The sequence below is a fragment of the Chrysemys picta genome, chromosome 12 (genome assembly GCF_011386835.1).
Source record: "Chrysemys picta bellii isolate R12L10 chromosome 12, ASM1138683v2, whole genome shotgun sequence".
In the NCBI taxonomy this organism is placed as follows: Eukaryota; Metazoa; Chordata; order Testudines; family Emydidae; genus Chrysemys; species Chrysemys picta.
In genome coordinates, this window is record NC_088802.1 from 12,737,822 (window position 1) to 12,751,304 (window position 13,483).

General features: G+C 44.6%; 1 protein-coding gene across 12 annotated transcripts in view; it reads left to right on the plus strand.

Annotated features, from left to right (window-relative positions):
• Window positions 1–13,483, plus strand: part of LOC101940198 (butyrophilin subfamily 1 member A1-like) — a 181,211-nt gene that overhangs the window by 101,771 nt on the left and 65,957 nt on the right. For 4 of the 12 annotated variants that reach the window (XM_065564704.1, XM_065564700.1, XM_065564707.1 and 1 more), the window contains 3 exons: window positions 8,681–8,797; window positions 10,466–10,813; window positions 12,917–13,198. The exons of the other annotated variants lie outside the window; for them this stretch is intronic. In XM_065564704.1, coding sequence (XP_065420776.1) covers window positions 8,681–8,797; window positions 10,466–10,813; window positions 12,917–13,198 — 747 coding nt within the window. The remainder of the gene's footprint in view (window positions 1–8,680; window positions 8,798–10,465; window positions 10,814–12,916; window positions 13,199–13,483) is intronic. 12 annotated transcript variants of the gene reach the window in all.

Genomic DNA, 13,483 nt, shown 5'->3' on the forward strand with positions numbered 1-13,483 from the left:
CATTGAGGGTGTCAAGGAACATGTGGACAAGGGTGATCCAGTGGATATAATGTACTTGGACTTTCAGAAAGCTGTTAATAAGGTCCCTCACCAAAGACTCTTAAGCATAGGAAGCAGTCATAGGATAAGAGGGAAGGTCCTTTCATGGATCAGTAACTGATTCAAAGAAAGGAGACAAATGGTAGGAAAAATGGTTAGTTTTCACAGGAGAGAGGTAAATAATGGGGGCCCCAGGGATCTGTACTGGGACCAGTGCTGTTCAATGTATTCATCAAGGATCTGGAAAAAAGGGTAAACAATGAGGTGGCAAAGTTTACAGATAATACAAAATTACTCAAGATAATTAAGTCCAAAGCTCTGCAAGGATTTCCAAAGGAATCTCACAAAATACAACCTAGGGAAATACATCCTAGATGGCTCTCCTATAAGGTGGGTGCATAACTGGTTTGATAACAGCTCCCAGAGAGTAGTTATCAATGGTTCACAGTCATTCTGGAAAGGAATACTGAGTGGGGAAGATTGAAAAAATTGTTTTTTTTTAGTCCGGAAAAGAGAGGACAGAGGGGACATCAACAGTTTTCAAGTACATAAAAGGTTGTTACAAGGTGGTGGTGGGGGGGGGGAATGGTCATCTTAACCTCTGAGGATAGGACAAGAAGCAATGGGCTTAAATTGCAACAAGAGAGGTTTAGGTTGGACATTAGGAAAAACTTCCTAACATCAGGGTGGTTAAGCACTAGAATAAATTGCCCAGGGAAGTTGTGGAATCTCCATCACTCGGGATTTTTAAGAGCAGGTTAGACAAACACCTGTCAGGAGTGGTCTATAATACTTGGTCCTGCCATGAGTGCAGGGGACTGGACTAGAGGACCTCTTGAGGTCCCTTCCAGTCCTATGATTCTATTAAAATTGGGTGACTGGGCAACAAAATGGCAGATGCAATTCAATGTATATAAATACAAATTAATGTGCATTTGAAAACATAATCCCAATTATACATAAAAAGCGATGGGATCTAAACTAGCTGTTACCACTCAAGGAAGAGATCTTGCAGTCATTGTGGATAGTTCTCTGAAAACATTCACTCAATGTGCAAAGGTGGGGGGAAAAGCTAACACAATGTTGGGTATCATTAGGAAAGGGATAGATAATAAGACAGAAACTATCACAATGCTGCTATGTAAATTCATGGTACATTCTGAATAGTGCAGGCAGTTCTGGTTGCCCCATCTCAAAAATAGACATATTAGAATTGGAAAGGGTACAGGGAAGGTCAAACAAAAATGATCAGGGGTATGGAACAGCTTCCATATGAGGAGAGACTAAAAAGATTGGGATGGTTCAGCTTGGAAAAGTGATGAGTAAGGTGGGATATGATAGAGGTCTATAAAATAATAACTGTTGTGGAGAAAGGGAATATGGAAGTCGTCTTTACCCCTTCACATAACACAAGAACAAGAGGTCACCCAGTGAAATTAATAGGCAGCAAGTTTAAAACAAATGTAAGGAAGTACTTCTTCACACAAGGTCCAGTCAACCTGAGGAGTTTGTTGCCAGAAGATGTTGTTAAGTCCAAAGGAGAACTGGGTTGAAAAAAGAATTAGATAAATTAATGGAGGACAGGTCCCTCAATAGCTATTAGCCAAGATTCACATGGATGCAACCCCATGCTCCAGATATCCCTAAACCTCTGACTGCTAGAAGCTGGGACTGGATGACAGGGGATAGCTCACTTAATAAATTGCCCTGTTCTGTTCATTCCTTCTGAAGCTTCTGGCACCATCCACTGTCAGAAGACAGAATACTGGGCTAGATGGACTTTTGGTGTGACCCAGTATGGCTGTTCTTATGTTCCTATATGTGTGATCAGAGAAAAGAGGTGCATATGTGCTTGGTAATTAGAGTTCTGATCACAGGAGCTCCCCGGCTGTCTGTAATAAATCCAGGACTGCTCCTGTCTGTGCTCAGTGCTGTGTTTTTGGGTCAGATTGATCCCTTCTCCAGTCAGAGGAGGGACCATTCAATGAACTCTGGGGTCCTCTTTGAGGGCAGGGGAAAGAACAGCATCACTGATTCCTCCAGAGTCCATGTAGGAAACACATTATCAGTCCCTGTGGGCAAAGAGAACTCCCCTCTTGTACCCCCACTCCACCAGAGAACAAGGGAAGTCCAAGATCAAGAGCTGTCAAGGAGAGCGAAGCAAGGCAAGGCAAGGCCAAGAATGGGGGGAGGGATAGCTCAGTGGTTTGAGCATTGGCCTACTAAACCCAGGATTGTGAGTTCAGCCCTTGAGGGGGCCACTTAGGGATCTAGGGCAAAAATCAGTACTTGGTCCGCTAGTGAAGGCAGGGGGCTGGACTTGATGACCTTTCAGGGTCCCTTCCAGTTCTAGGAGATAGGATATCTCCATTAAAAAAAAAAATAGGAAAAAGAGACAGATCAATGATGAAGGGACAAAGAGAGATATCCCTGACAGGACACAGGTAGAGACTGGTGACAGAAAACCCTATTGGATGTGATGGTAAAGGAGTTCAAGGTGGGGGTTACATCAGTGGGAGGGGAGGAGCAGAAGGGGACACACAGAGGGCTGTGTATGGCTTCCCCAATACTGGATGCAGTCTGGGAAGGGAACAGAGTCTAAGGCTTTGCTTCATCAACTTTATTATTTTATTTTGTTAGAGGTCTTTCTCCCACCCATCTCTCTCCCTCTCCTTGCCTCATGGCTGGGTACAGTTACAGCTTCCTACCACTTTTCCTATCCATTCCCCTCTCTGTTGTGTTTATTCCCCTTTTAATTTACTTTACTATATTTTTTCTCTCTTGCCTGAGTTTTGCTCCCCTCCCCCAGTGTCTCCCCATCCTGACCCCACCATTCCCCAAAGGGCTTTGTGCGGCTCAGGTTTGGGGCGGGAGGGGGTCTCTGTGGGAGTACCACGTTTACAATGGTGTTGGGCCCACACTCAAAAGGGGCCTAGCCTGGCCCTGCCCACTCCACTTGCACTGCACCCGGAGCAGCTGGCTCCGCTCTAACCACGGCTCCTCCCCCACCCCCATCGCTCGCTCCTCTTGGCCGACTGACCAGGGCTTCTCTCTGCACCCTGATCTCTTCCTACCCCCCCCCCCAGCCCACTGCTTGTTCCTTTTGCCCGGCGGCCAGCTGAGGGCTCCTCTCTGCCCCATCACCAGCAGACAGCCGCTGGTGGAGCTGGGGGTGGAGAGGAGCCCTCAGCTGCTGTTGCTCTGGGCTGGTGACCATCCTCTTTGGGCTCCCCACCAGGGGCAGGGTCCTCTCCCTGCCGCTCTGCGTAAGTGGTGGGCTGGTGAAGTTGGAGGCTGCCTCCCCGCAGTCCATGCAAGGAAACACCTCCTCCACCACGAGCACCATCAGCGCCAGGCAGGTAGGGCTGGGTGGGCCCTAGGGGATGGGCCCACTCTGTGCTCCTGAGCTTCCATTGTCCCTGCTCTGTGCTGACTCAGCAGGGCCTGGGGGCAGGGTGTGAGGAGTGGGTCTGTGGGGGGGATGCTGGAATGTGAGGGGATGGGAGGTTCTGGGAAGTGGGGGAGGTTTTTGTATTTTGGGGTGCTGGGCAGTGGGGGGTCTGTATAAGGCACTGTGTAGTTGTGGTGGTGGGGCTGTATGGAAGGGTACTTGGTGGGGGAGATCTATGCATGCTGGGCAGTGGGGGCTCTGTGTGGGGTACAGGGCAATTGTGATGGGGTTGACATAGCTCCATCTGCCCCTCCTCCACAGACCAGGGCTCATTCCCCACAGCCACGTTCCCAGGCACTGAGAGTTGAAGATTCAGGAGGAGGTAGAAGCAATAGGAACAGAGACAGAGTGGGCCTTCATATTTGCATAGTGTCAAGGGAGAGCTTTACCCTTCTCAGGAGTGTTTTGCTTTCCTTCCCCTCACTTTGCTCTGCAGAGCAGGTGGGAAGCACTGGAGGGGCCAGTGCCCAGGCAGAGGAGAAGCAGATGCAATAACATCTGGATTCATTGCATTTTGGTGGGACACAGCCCCAAAACCTGTTTCACCTTGTGACATTATGGAGGTGGCAGGGGACAGCACTAACAGCCGGGCTGGGAACAGGCAGAGGCGGGGGTGGCAGCATGATTCAATCAGGGTTTGGGAGATTGGGGAGAAGCTGGAAGCTCCGCAGAAGCAGGGAGCGTTTTGTACAGATCTGTGGGATTAGATCTCACTGGGGTCTCCCAGCCAGAGCTCCTGCTGCAGGGGCCCAAGTCACCTTCCCCTGCAACTACTGGAGAGCTGGTAACACTAATTGTCACACCCACAGGGGATGGGCCGGGAGAGTCCTAAAATCAGAAAATAAACCAGGCTATACTATATATTGTTTTGAGCCCTCATGTTTTGGTGGATCAATTTCATGGTTTTTGATTGTGATGCATGATTTTTAAGTTCTGGGGTTGGCAACATGGGGGCGGGGACAAGAGAGGCTGAACCAGAGGGAACAGAGAAAACAAAAGGAAAAGATAAAGTAAAACAAAATAAAAATAGTCCTGAAGAAAGGGTGAACATTAAATATAAAAACAATGACAGGAAAAAACACTGAAGAGGGGAAAGGGACCAGGTGCAGCAAGAAAGGAAGGGATACACTCGGGGAAAGAATGGAAAACATGAGGGGGAATGACTTGTGACAGGGATCAGAGGAGAGTGGAAGAGACACAGAAATAAACAGAATGGGGAGTACTTGTGGCATCTTAGAGACTAACAAATTTATTTGGGTATAAGCTTTCGTGGGCTAGAACCCACTTCATCAGATGCATAGAGTGGAACATGCAGTAGGAAGATTGTATGCACTCTCTCTCTCTCTCTCTCTCTCTCTCTGAAAAGGTGGAGGTTGCCATACCAACTCTAAGAGGCTAGTCAATTAAGGTGGGCTACTATCAGCAGGAGGAAAAAAAAACTTTTGTAGCGATAATCAGGATGGCCCATTTCAAACAGCTGACAAGAAAGTATGAGTAAGAGTAGGGGGAAACTTAGCATGGGAAAATAGATTACAGTTTGTGAATAAAGACTGGGAGTGACCCAGCCACTCCCAGTCTTTATTCAAGACTAATTTAATGGTATCCAGTTTGAAAATTAATTCCAGTTGAGCAGTTTCTCATTGGAGTCTGTTTTTGAAGTTTTTTGGTTGAATAATTGCCACTTTTAAGTCTGTTACTGAGTGACCAGAGAGATTGAAGTGTTCTCCTATTGGTTTTTGAATGTTATGATTCCTGATGTCAGACTTGTGTCCATTTATTCTTTTGCATAGAGACTGTCCAGTTTGGCCAATGTACATGGCAGAGGGGCATTGCTGGCACAGGATGGCATATATCACATTGGTAGATGTGCAGGTGAATGAGCCCCTGATGGTGTGGATGATGTGATTAGGTCCTATGATGGTGTCACTTGAATAGATATGTGGATAGAGTTCGCACTGGGCTTTGTTGCAAGGATAGGTCCCTGAGTTAGTGTCTTTGTTGTGTGGTGTGTGGTTGCTGGTAAGTATTTGATTCAGGTTGGGCGGCTGTCTGTAAGCGAGGACTGGCCTGTCTCCCAAGATCTGTGATAGTGAGGGATCATCCTTCAGGATAGGTTTTAGATCTTTGACGATGCACTGGAGAGGTTTTAGTTGGGGGCTGAAGGGGACGGCTAGTGGCGTTCTGTTACTTTCTTTGTTCACCTGTCCTGTAGTAGGTGATTTCTGGGTACTCTTCTGGACACCTTAAAGACTAATGATTATTATGACAGCTCTTGAGCAGTTCTCAAAGAGCAGGAAGCTGAGCCGCTTCAAAATTCTGATTGCCTTCAGCCAGACTGGGGCACATGGAAATCTGAGCCTGCTGCCACCAACACTGGCACACTAGGGGGATGTCTACACTATGAAATTAGGTCGAATTTATAGAAGTCGATTTTTAAGAAATAGATTTTATAAGGTCAATTGTGTGTGTCCCCACTTAAGACCATTAAGACCATTAACTCGGCAGAGTGCGTCCATAGTACCGAGGCTTGCGTCGACTTCCGGCGCATTCACTGTGGTAGCTATCCCACAGTTCCCGCAGTCTCCGCTGCCCATTGGAATTCTGGGTTGAGATCTCAATGCCTGATGGGTCAAAAACATTGTCGCGGGTGGTTCTGGGTACATGTCGTCAGTCACCCCTCCCTCCGTGAAAACAACGGCAGACAATCATTTCTTGCCTTTTTTCCTGGGTTACCCGTGCAGACGCCATACCATGGCCAGCATGGAGCCCGCTCAGCTCACCGTCACTGTATGTCTCCTGAGTGCTGGCAGACGCGGTACTGCAGTGCTACACAGCAGCAGCTCGTTGCCTTTTGGCAGCAGCCATCATCGTCGTCTCCTGGGTGCTCTTTTAGCTGACCTCGGTAAGGTCAGTCAGGGGCGCCTGGGCAGACATGGGAGTGACTCCAGGTCATTCTCTTTTTAAGTTTCGTCTCCTAGAGATTCAGTCGTGCCTGCAGTCATACTGGAGTCATTTACAGGAGACGACAATGGCTAGCAATCGTACTGCACCGTCTGCTGCCAGCTAAGATGTATAAGAGAGATGGAGTGGATCAAAACATTATTCCTGACCTTGGGTGAATTATTAACTGCAAAATGATCCAATAATCCCAGGATAAATGTGTCTTACTCTGAATATAAACTTTACTTTTGAATTATATATAACCTCTGTCCTTCATGCCCTTGGAGATTTTTTTCAAATGTTTGGGCATTTCGTCTTTTGGAACGGAGTTCGGATAGCACGGATTCATCTCCCCTTACAGTGATCAGATCCCATATCTCCCATTCGGTCCATGCTGGAGCTCTTTTGTGATTCTGGGACTCCATCATGGTCACCTCTGCTGATGAGATCTGCACTCACCTGCAGATTTCTGGCCAAACAGGAAATGAGATTCAAAAGTTCGTGGGACTTTTCCTGTCAACCTGGCCAGTGCATCTGAGTTGAGAGCGCTGTCCAGAGCAGTCACAATGGAGCACTCTGGGATAGCTCCCAGAGGCCAATACCATTGAATTGCGACCACACTACCCCAAATTCGACCCAGCAAGGTCAATTTCAGCGCTAATCCTCTCGTTGGGGAGGAATACAGAAATGAATTTTAAGAGCCCTTTAAGTAAAAAAAAAAATGGCTTCGTCGTGTGGACAGATGCAGGGTTAAATCGATGTAACACTGATAAATTGGGTGTGATAGTGACTGAAATCACACAGCATTCCTGTTCCTTTTCTACTTTCCCTTTCTATCTTGGTGAAGGCATCAAGAGAGACACATTTCACTTCAGTGACCAACAAAGAATAAATACCGTTTTCGCAGAAATATGCAAGGAAAGACTGGAATTCATCTCTTTGTCTCTGTAATGTTTTATTAATAATTAATTTTGGAGCCTCATAACCGAAATAGTCACTGACAATGTCAGATAACTAGAGCAGTGGTTCTCAAACTAGGGCCGCCGCTTATTCAGGGAAAGCCCAGGGCAGGCCAGGCCGGTTTGTTTACTTGCTGCATCCACAGGTTCGGAAGATCGCAGCTCTCAGTGGCCGCGGTTCGCCGCTCCAGGCCAATGGGAGCTGCAGGAAGCGGCGCGGGCCGAGTGATGTACTGGCTGCTGCTTCCCGCAGCCCCCATTGGCCTGGAGCAGCGAACCGCGGCCACTGGGATCTGTGATTGGCCGAACCTGTGGATGCGGCAGGTAAACAAATGAGCCCGGCCCTCCAGGGGCTTTTCCTGAACAAGCGGCGGCCCTAGTTTGAGAACCACTGAACTAGAGGAGAATGGATGAGGATTTTAGAAAACCTTGGAATACCAGGAAGATATTAATACTCTTCCAAAGCTTATTCCCAGGATTTATCAGGTAGGTGAATTCTGTCACTTGAAATACCATCTCCCTTGTTCTTTGATATTTCCTAGTATTTATTCCTGACCTTGGGTGAATTATTAACTGCTAAATGATCCAATAATCCCAGGATAAACGTGTCTTACTCTGAATATAAACTTTACTTTTGAATTATTATTCAAAATGATATATGAGCTATTTTTCCCTCTCCTTTCATTGTCACTTAATACCAAACTATTGTGGTTATTTGATTTAAGAATTTATTTATTTCCTTTTATATTTTATTCAAGAACGCTGGACCTGATCCTGCTCTCAATGCATTCAGAGGGAGATTTGTTATGAATTAACTAATTGTATATTTCTGTTTTGTAAAGTAAGTTACAAACTCGTGCAAATCCAACTTTATGAGAAGTGTCTTTCTCTCTTGTTCCCGTTACTTGATAATTCTGTTTGTGGGACTGAATCATTTTGCCTCTGATATGTTGAAAGAAAATAAATGGGTAAAAAAAACCAAAACCAGTAATCTGTCTGTGTCACACACACACACACACACACACACACACACACACACACACTGCTTTTTATTCCTTAATTTTTTTTCTCCATTGATGGAATTACTATCACTTTTTACACTGTTCTGACTTATTTTTTTAATGTGGATTTTTGAAGGGATCGTCTAACTCCGTAATATGAAAGGGTTCACTTAACAATGTATTTATTCCTTTTTATTTAATGTGTTCTCATTAATGTTTGACTTTAATGTTAATCAGTGTGTTATGCTCATTATGATGAGTTTTTTTTCCTTTTCCTTCCTGTTGTGTAGATCAAGTTACAGTGAAGATGAAGATTCTCTCATTCTGCCACAGTTCCAGAACCAGCTCCCCTCTCCCTGGTTTTATTGTTTTCTTCCTTCTTTGTTATGTTCACAAGATAGAATCAGGTAGGAATCCGCACTGTGTCTGCTGCTTCTTAGAGGATTTATTTAGGCCCCTGAAGTGTCTTAACAACATGCTTCACTCAAAGTCAATGTAACTGCTCACAGTGTGTAAACTTTACCGCACAGCAAGATCAGCACCTTCATTATTCATTGTTTGCTCTGATTGTGTTGCTGCTGCTGGGTTATTCTATTTCCTCATGGAATAGTGCACACATCTGTCTTTTAAGGGATTGTCAAGGTTCCCCAAAGCATTGGATAGACACTTATTGAAGAGTTTAATAATAACAATAAATAATAATAAAATAAATAAATTGACTTAGTGGGTTTCAGATGTAAAAAAGATCAGAGCCCTAATTTGAGACTCCCATGTGCCCAAAAACATAAGAATCAAAATATATTGATGTCACATGACTTTTTTATTGGGCCTGTTAGCTAATATATTAGCTGTAGTATAACACCATGTTATTAGGTATTATGTGCACGGTAGCCCTATAATATACATGATAGAAGTGTTGGGAAGTTAACTGAATGTATTATGCTCTTACCACAATTCTGTTCACCGATATTAAGTATCCTGCCAAACTTTACAAAGCTGAAGTTAGTGTTCACCATAGAAAATAGGAAGTTTATCAAAGCCAAGATACATGAGTGGTGTGTCCTAGGCACTGGTTGGGATGTACCTCCACACCTGCCTGGTGTGGAAAGTGGTGTCTAAAACAGAAAAGGAAGGTAAAAAACAACAAGTTAAGGAACTGGTGGGTTGGATCTTGGGTGATGTATAAAGTGTTTTCTCATTTGTGAATAACCCTGGTATAAATATAAGTGCATTTTGGGGGACGGGGGGTGTATTTTTGAAGCACACCTTCTGTGTAAGGTGAGCATGCTGCAAAATAAGAATTGCTTCCCAGAAGGACAGTATGTTTGTCTCCTTTTCGTAGTGCACTGTTTTGTCTTTAGCCAATAATTTTGGCTAAGTTTGGTTACTTGGTCTTTTGATCATATGAAGTACTGAACCATAATAATCCAACAATTGGCTCTAGCAATAGGGCTATGTCACAGAAATACCATGGTGAAAGAACACCAAATATGGCCCACTAACCCTACCCTTATTCCTGGTGAGGCCCAGAAAATTTCATGGCAATGTCAGTAAGCGTGTCAGTTTGATATCACTCAGAAACATGGGCTGTTAAATAGTAAGCTTGTCTCAACTATACACCAAAAATCTCCATTACCATTTCTCTGCCTCAGTTTCTCTGATGTGTGACTTTGCCAGGGACTGAACACACCCGTCTTCAGCTTCCCACCCCGTGTCAGCACTGCGTGCCTGTGCTATGCACTGAACCTACCAATTCTCCACTCTCTGTCCAGTGCTCTGTGCCTGGGCCATGCTCCAAGCTTGTCTGTTATCAGCTCCACGCCCCATCTCAGTGCTGTGTGCCTGTGCCATGCATCGAGGCTGAGTGTTCTTATAACAGAGCCCCCGTCCTGTTGCCCATGAGCGCTGCTCTCACTTAAGCATTTAGGCAGAAATGTTCCATGCCGGGTGTCTGCTTCTGGCTGAACTTTTTGGAAAATTTGTAAAAATGGAACCTGTTGGCTGTGTCCTTCATATCAAATTCCCACTCTCCTCTGAGCTGCTTTTTGTTGTTCTTGCCCTGGTGCATTTTCCAGCAAAGTTCACAGTGACTGGACCCCATGACCCTGTCACTGCCATCCTGGGTCAGGAAACTGCGTTACCCTGTCACTTGTCCCCCAGCATGAGCGCTGCAAACATGGAGGTGAGATGGTTCCGATCTCAGTTTGAATCCTTTGTGCACCTGTATCGTGATGGGATGGATCAATATGAAGGGCAGATGCCAGAGTATCAGGGAAGGACAGAGCTTTTGAAAGCCGGACTCACAGATGGAAATGTTCCCTTGAGAATTCTCAATATCAGACTTGCTGATGAAGGACTATACCTCTGTTTTGTTCAAGATGATACTATTTATGGAGAAACTGTATTGGAACTGCGGGTAGCAGGTCAGTAGCTTGTAACAGTTTTAGCTGTGTGTGGTCTGCAGGCTTTATTCTTTCCTATTACAACAACTGTGACTCCCTGCTTGTGAAATATTTCACAATAACACAGTGTATCTAGCTTCCAGCAAACAGCCACTTTCATACCAGGAAAATATGCTGGAAACTTTCCCAACATGTTATTAAAAACATTTTTAGGATGGCCAAGGCACGCACTTGCCCAATCTTTACTGACCCCAAAGCGTTCTTTAGTTAAGAAGGAAAAGACTTCTGGACAAATATGGCCTTCCAGTTGCTCTGCAGTCATTTCTAGGATGTGTGGCTAAGGTGGGACTGACAGACTTTTACGGCTCTCTCATTGGTTCACTGTTGGTTGTTACTCATGGGTGTAGTTAAAATCAAATGCAGTGTTCTTATTTATTGAGACTGTATGATGGTGGTGGTGGGTCTGATGGCTTCCCCCGGGTACCATTTGGAACTGGTGTACAGCTGATCCCTCTGTCTCATCAATCTGGGTTCCCTCTTGCACTATGATGTTGTGACAAGCTGCAAAGCCCTCCACACTTGCACTCACACCAACATCCACAGGCAGGGATCACACCCATCTTTGTGCATGAATGCATCTGGCCAGGCACTCATGAACCAACAATAGTGAGGCTTCAGCCAAAACACCCCCCAGCTCCCCAACCTAGGACCCTGGAGCTGTACCATCCTGCCCTGGTCAAAAGCCTGACCAGTAAAGATTATTACAATTACCCTCTTCGCCCCTTCCTCGATTTGGAGAGGAATATACACAAAAACCTTTGTTAACTGAGCTGAGACTTCACTCAAACCACACTATTTTAGGTAAAAAATATATAAAATAGATTTATTACCTACAGAAAGATAGATTTTAAGTGATTATAAGTGATAGCAAAGAGATCAAAGTTGATTATTAAGCAAATAAACAAAAACCCAATCTAAGCTTAATATACCACACAGGATTTGAATCAAAAAGTGTCTCACCCTGTTAGATAGTACAAGCAGTTTATAGATGTTTCATACACAGGCAGGGTTTCCATCTTTCCAACCTGGGACCATCACTTCCCCAGTTCAAAGTCTGTGCTCTTCCAGAGGTATATCCAGGTGTTGAGTTGTGGGGCAAGTGAGGCCCATTGGTGATGTCACTTCCCCCTTTTACAGTTTCTTTTATACGGCGGGAACCCCTTTGTTCCAAGCCAAGTTCCCAGCTCAGTTTGTGGGAAAATACAGGTATCAAAATGGAATTCAGTATCATGGGTCTAGTCACATGCCCCTGAATGCTTGATGAGTCATGGCAGCCATTATCCATAGGCTGTCTGAAGTGTCCCGCAGTGAGGACAAGACTTTTCCTTGGCCCATTGTTTTCGCTGATGGGCCATTAGCACTGTCTAGCTTCTTCACTGTTGTACCTGAAAGGCTAGTTGTGTGTGTTACCCAGAACAAGCACATTTGAAATACAGATGCATAGTCAATATTAATAACTCCAGATACAAAAATGATACATGCATACAAATACGATAATCATTCAGCCAATCATAACTTTTACATTGACACCTTACTTGACACATGTTGTACAAGATGCAACATAATTTATCATAATCATACCATAATCATATTACTGTGGTGGCTATGGAGTGCAGAGTGTCCTAGTGGGGAGGGGAAATTATGCATTTATCACTCTTAGACAAGGCTGAGCATTTTTCCCCTGCTGCTTTAACACTTTCACCATGAACCAATTAGATTTTTTAAAAATAAATATATCTATCCAATTCCCTAATGATCAGATTTTCTAAAATTGAGATCCTATTCAGTTTTCTACATTGTAATATCTCCAAAGGTGTCAGCACTCAGTTGCTCCTGTGTTGAGATGACAATATCTCCCACTGACTCAGTGAAACTATTTTAAATATTTGTTCAAATTTGTGTGTGTCCATGAGTATTGGGATTTCAGACATTCCAGTATTCATTTATCCCTTCTACTGACTACCCGCATGAATTAGTGCTGTCTAGTGTGAGTAAGGGATCCACAAACTGTCCCTTCTGCTTTATTAACATATGGAATTGACACCTTTATGTATTTCCCCTTAGGTCTGGGCTCTGCTCCTCTTATCTCTGTGGAGGGTCACCAAGATGGAGGGATTCGGGTGGTTTGTCAATCAGCTGGTTGGTACCCAGAGCCTGAAGTGCTGTGGAAAGATCTCAATGGGCAACATTTACCATCACTCTCTGAAACAACATCCCAAGGGGATAACGGCCTGTTTGAAACAGAAACTGCTCTCATTGTAAAAGAACATTCAAACCAAAACTTGTCTTGTTGCCTCAGGAACACCGTTCTCAATCAAGAAAAGGAATCAGCAGTTTATATAGCAGGTCAGTTACCATCCAAATCCCACACTGAACTCACCACCACTAGAAACGAAACAAAACATAGGAAGAAAAGAACTGAAACATCTGTGGTGGATATTTCATAATCCATGCACAAACACAGAAGATAGTGTCTTTACAGGATTACATTTTAAGCAATTTGATTCCCTTAATTGTGAGTATTCAGACTATCAACATTTTGAATTTCATGTAAATTTAATTTTAAATTCGACTTTCCTCATATTCTAGTGCACGCGCACGCACGCGCGCGCACACACACACACACACACA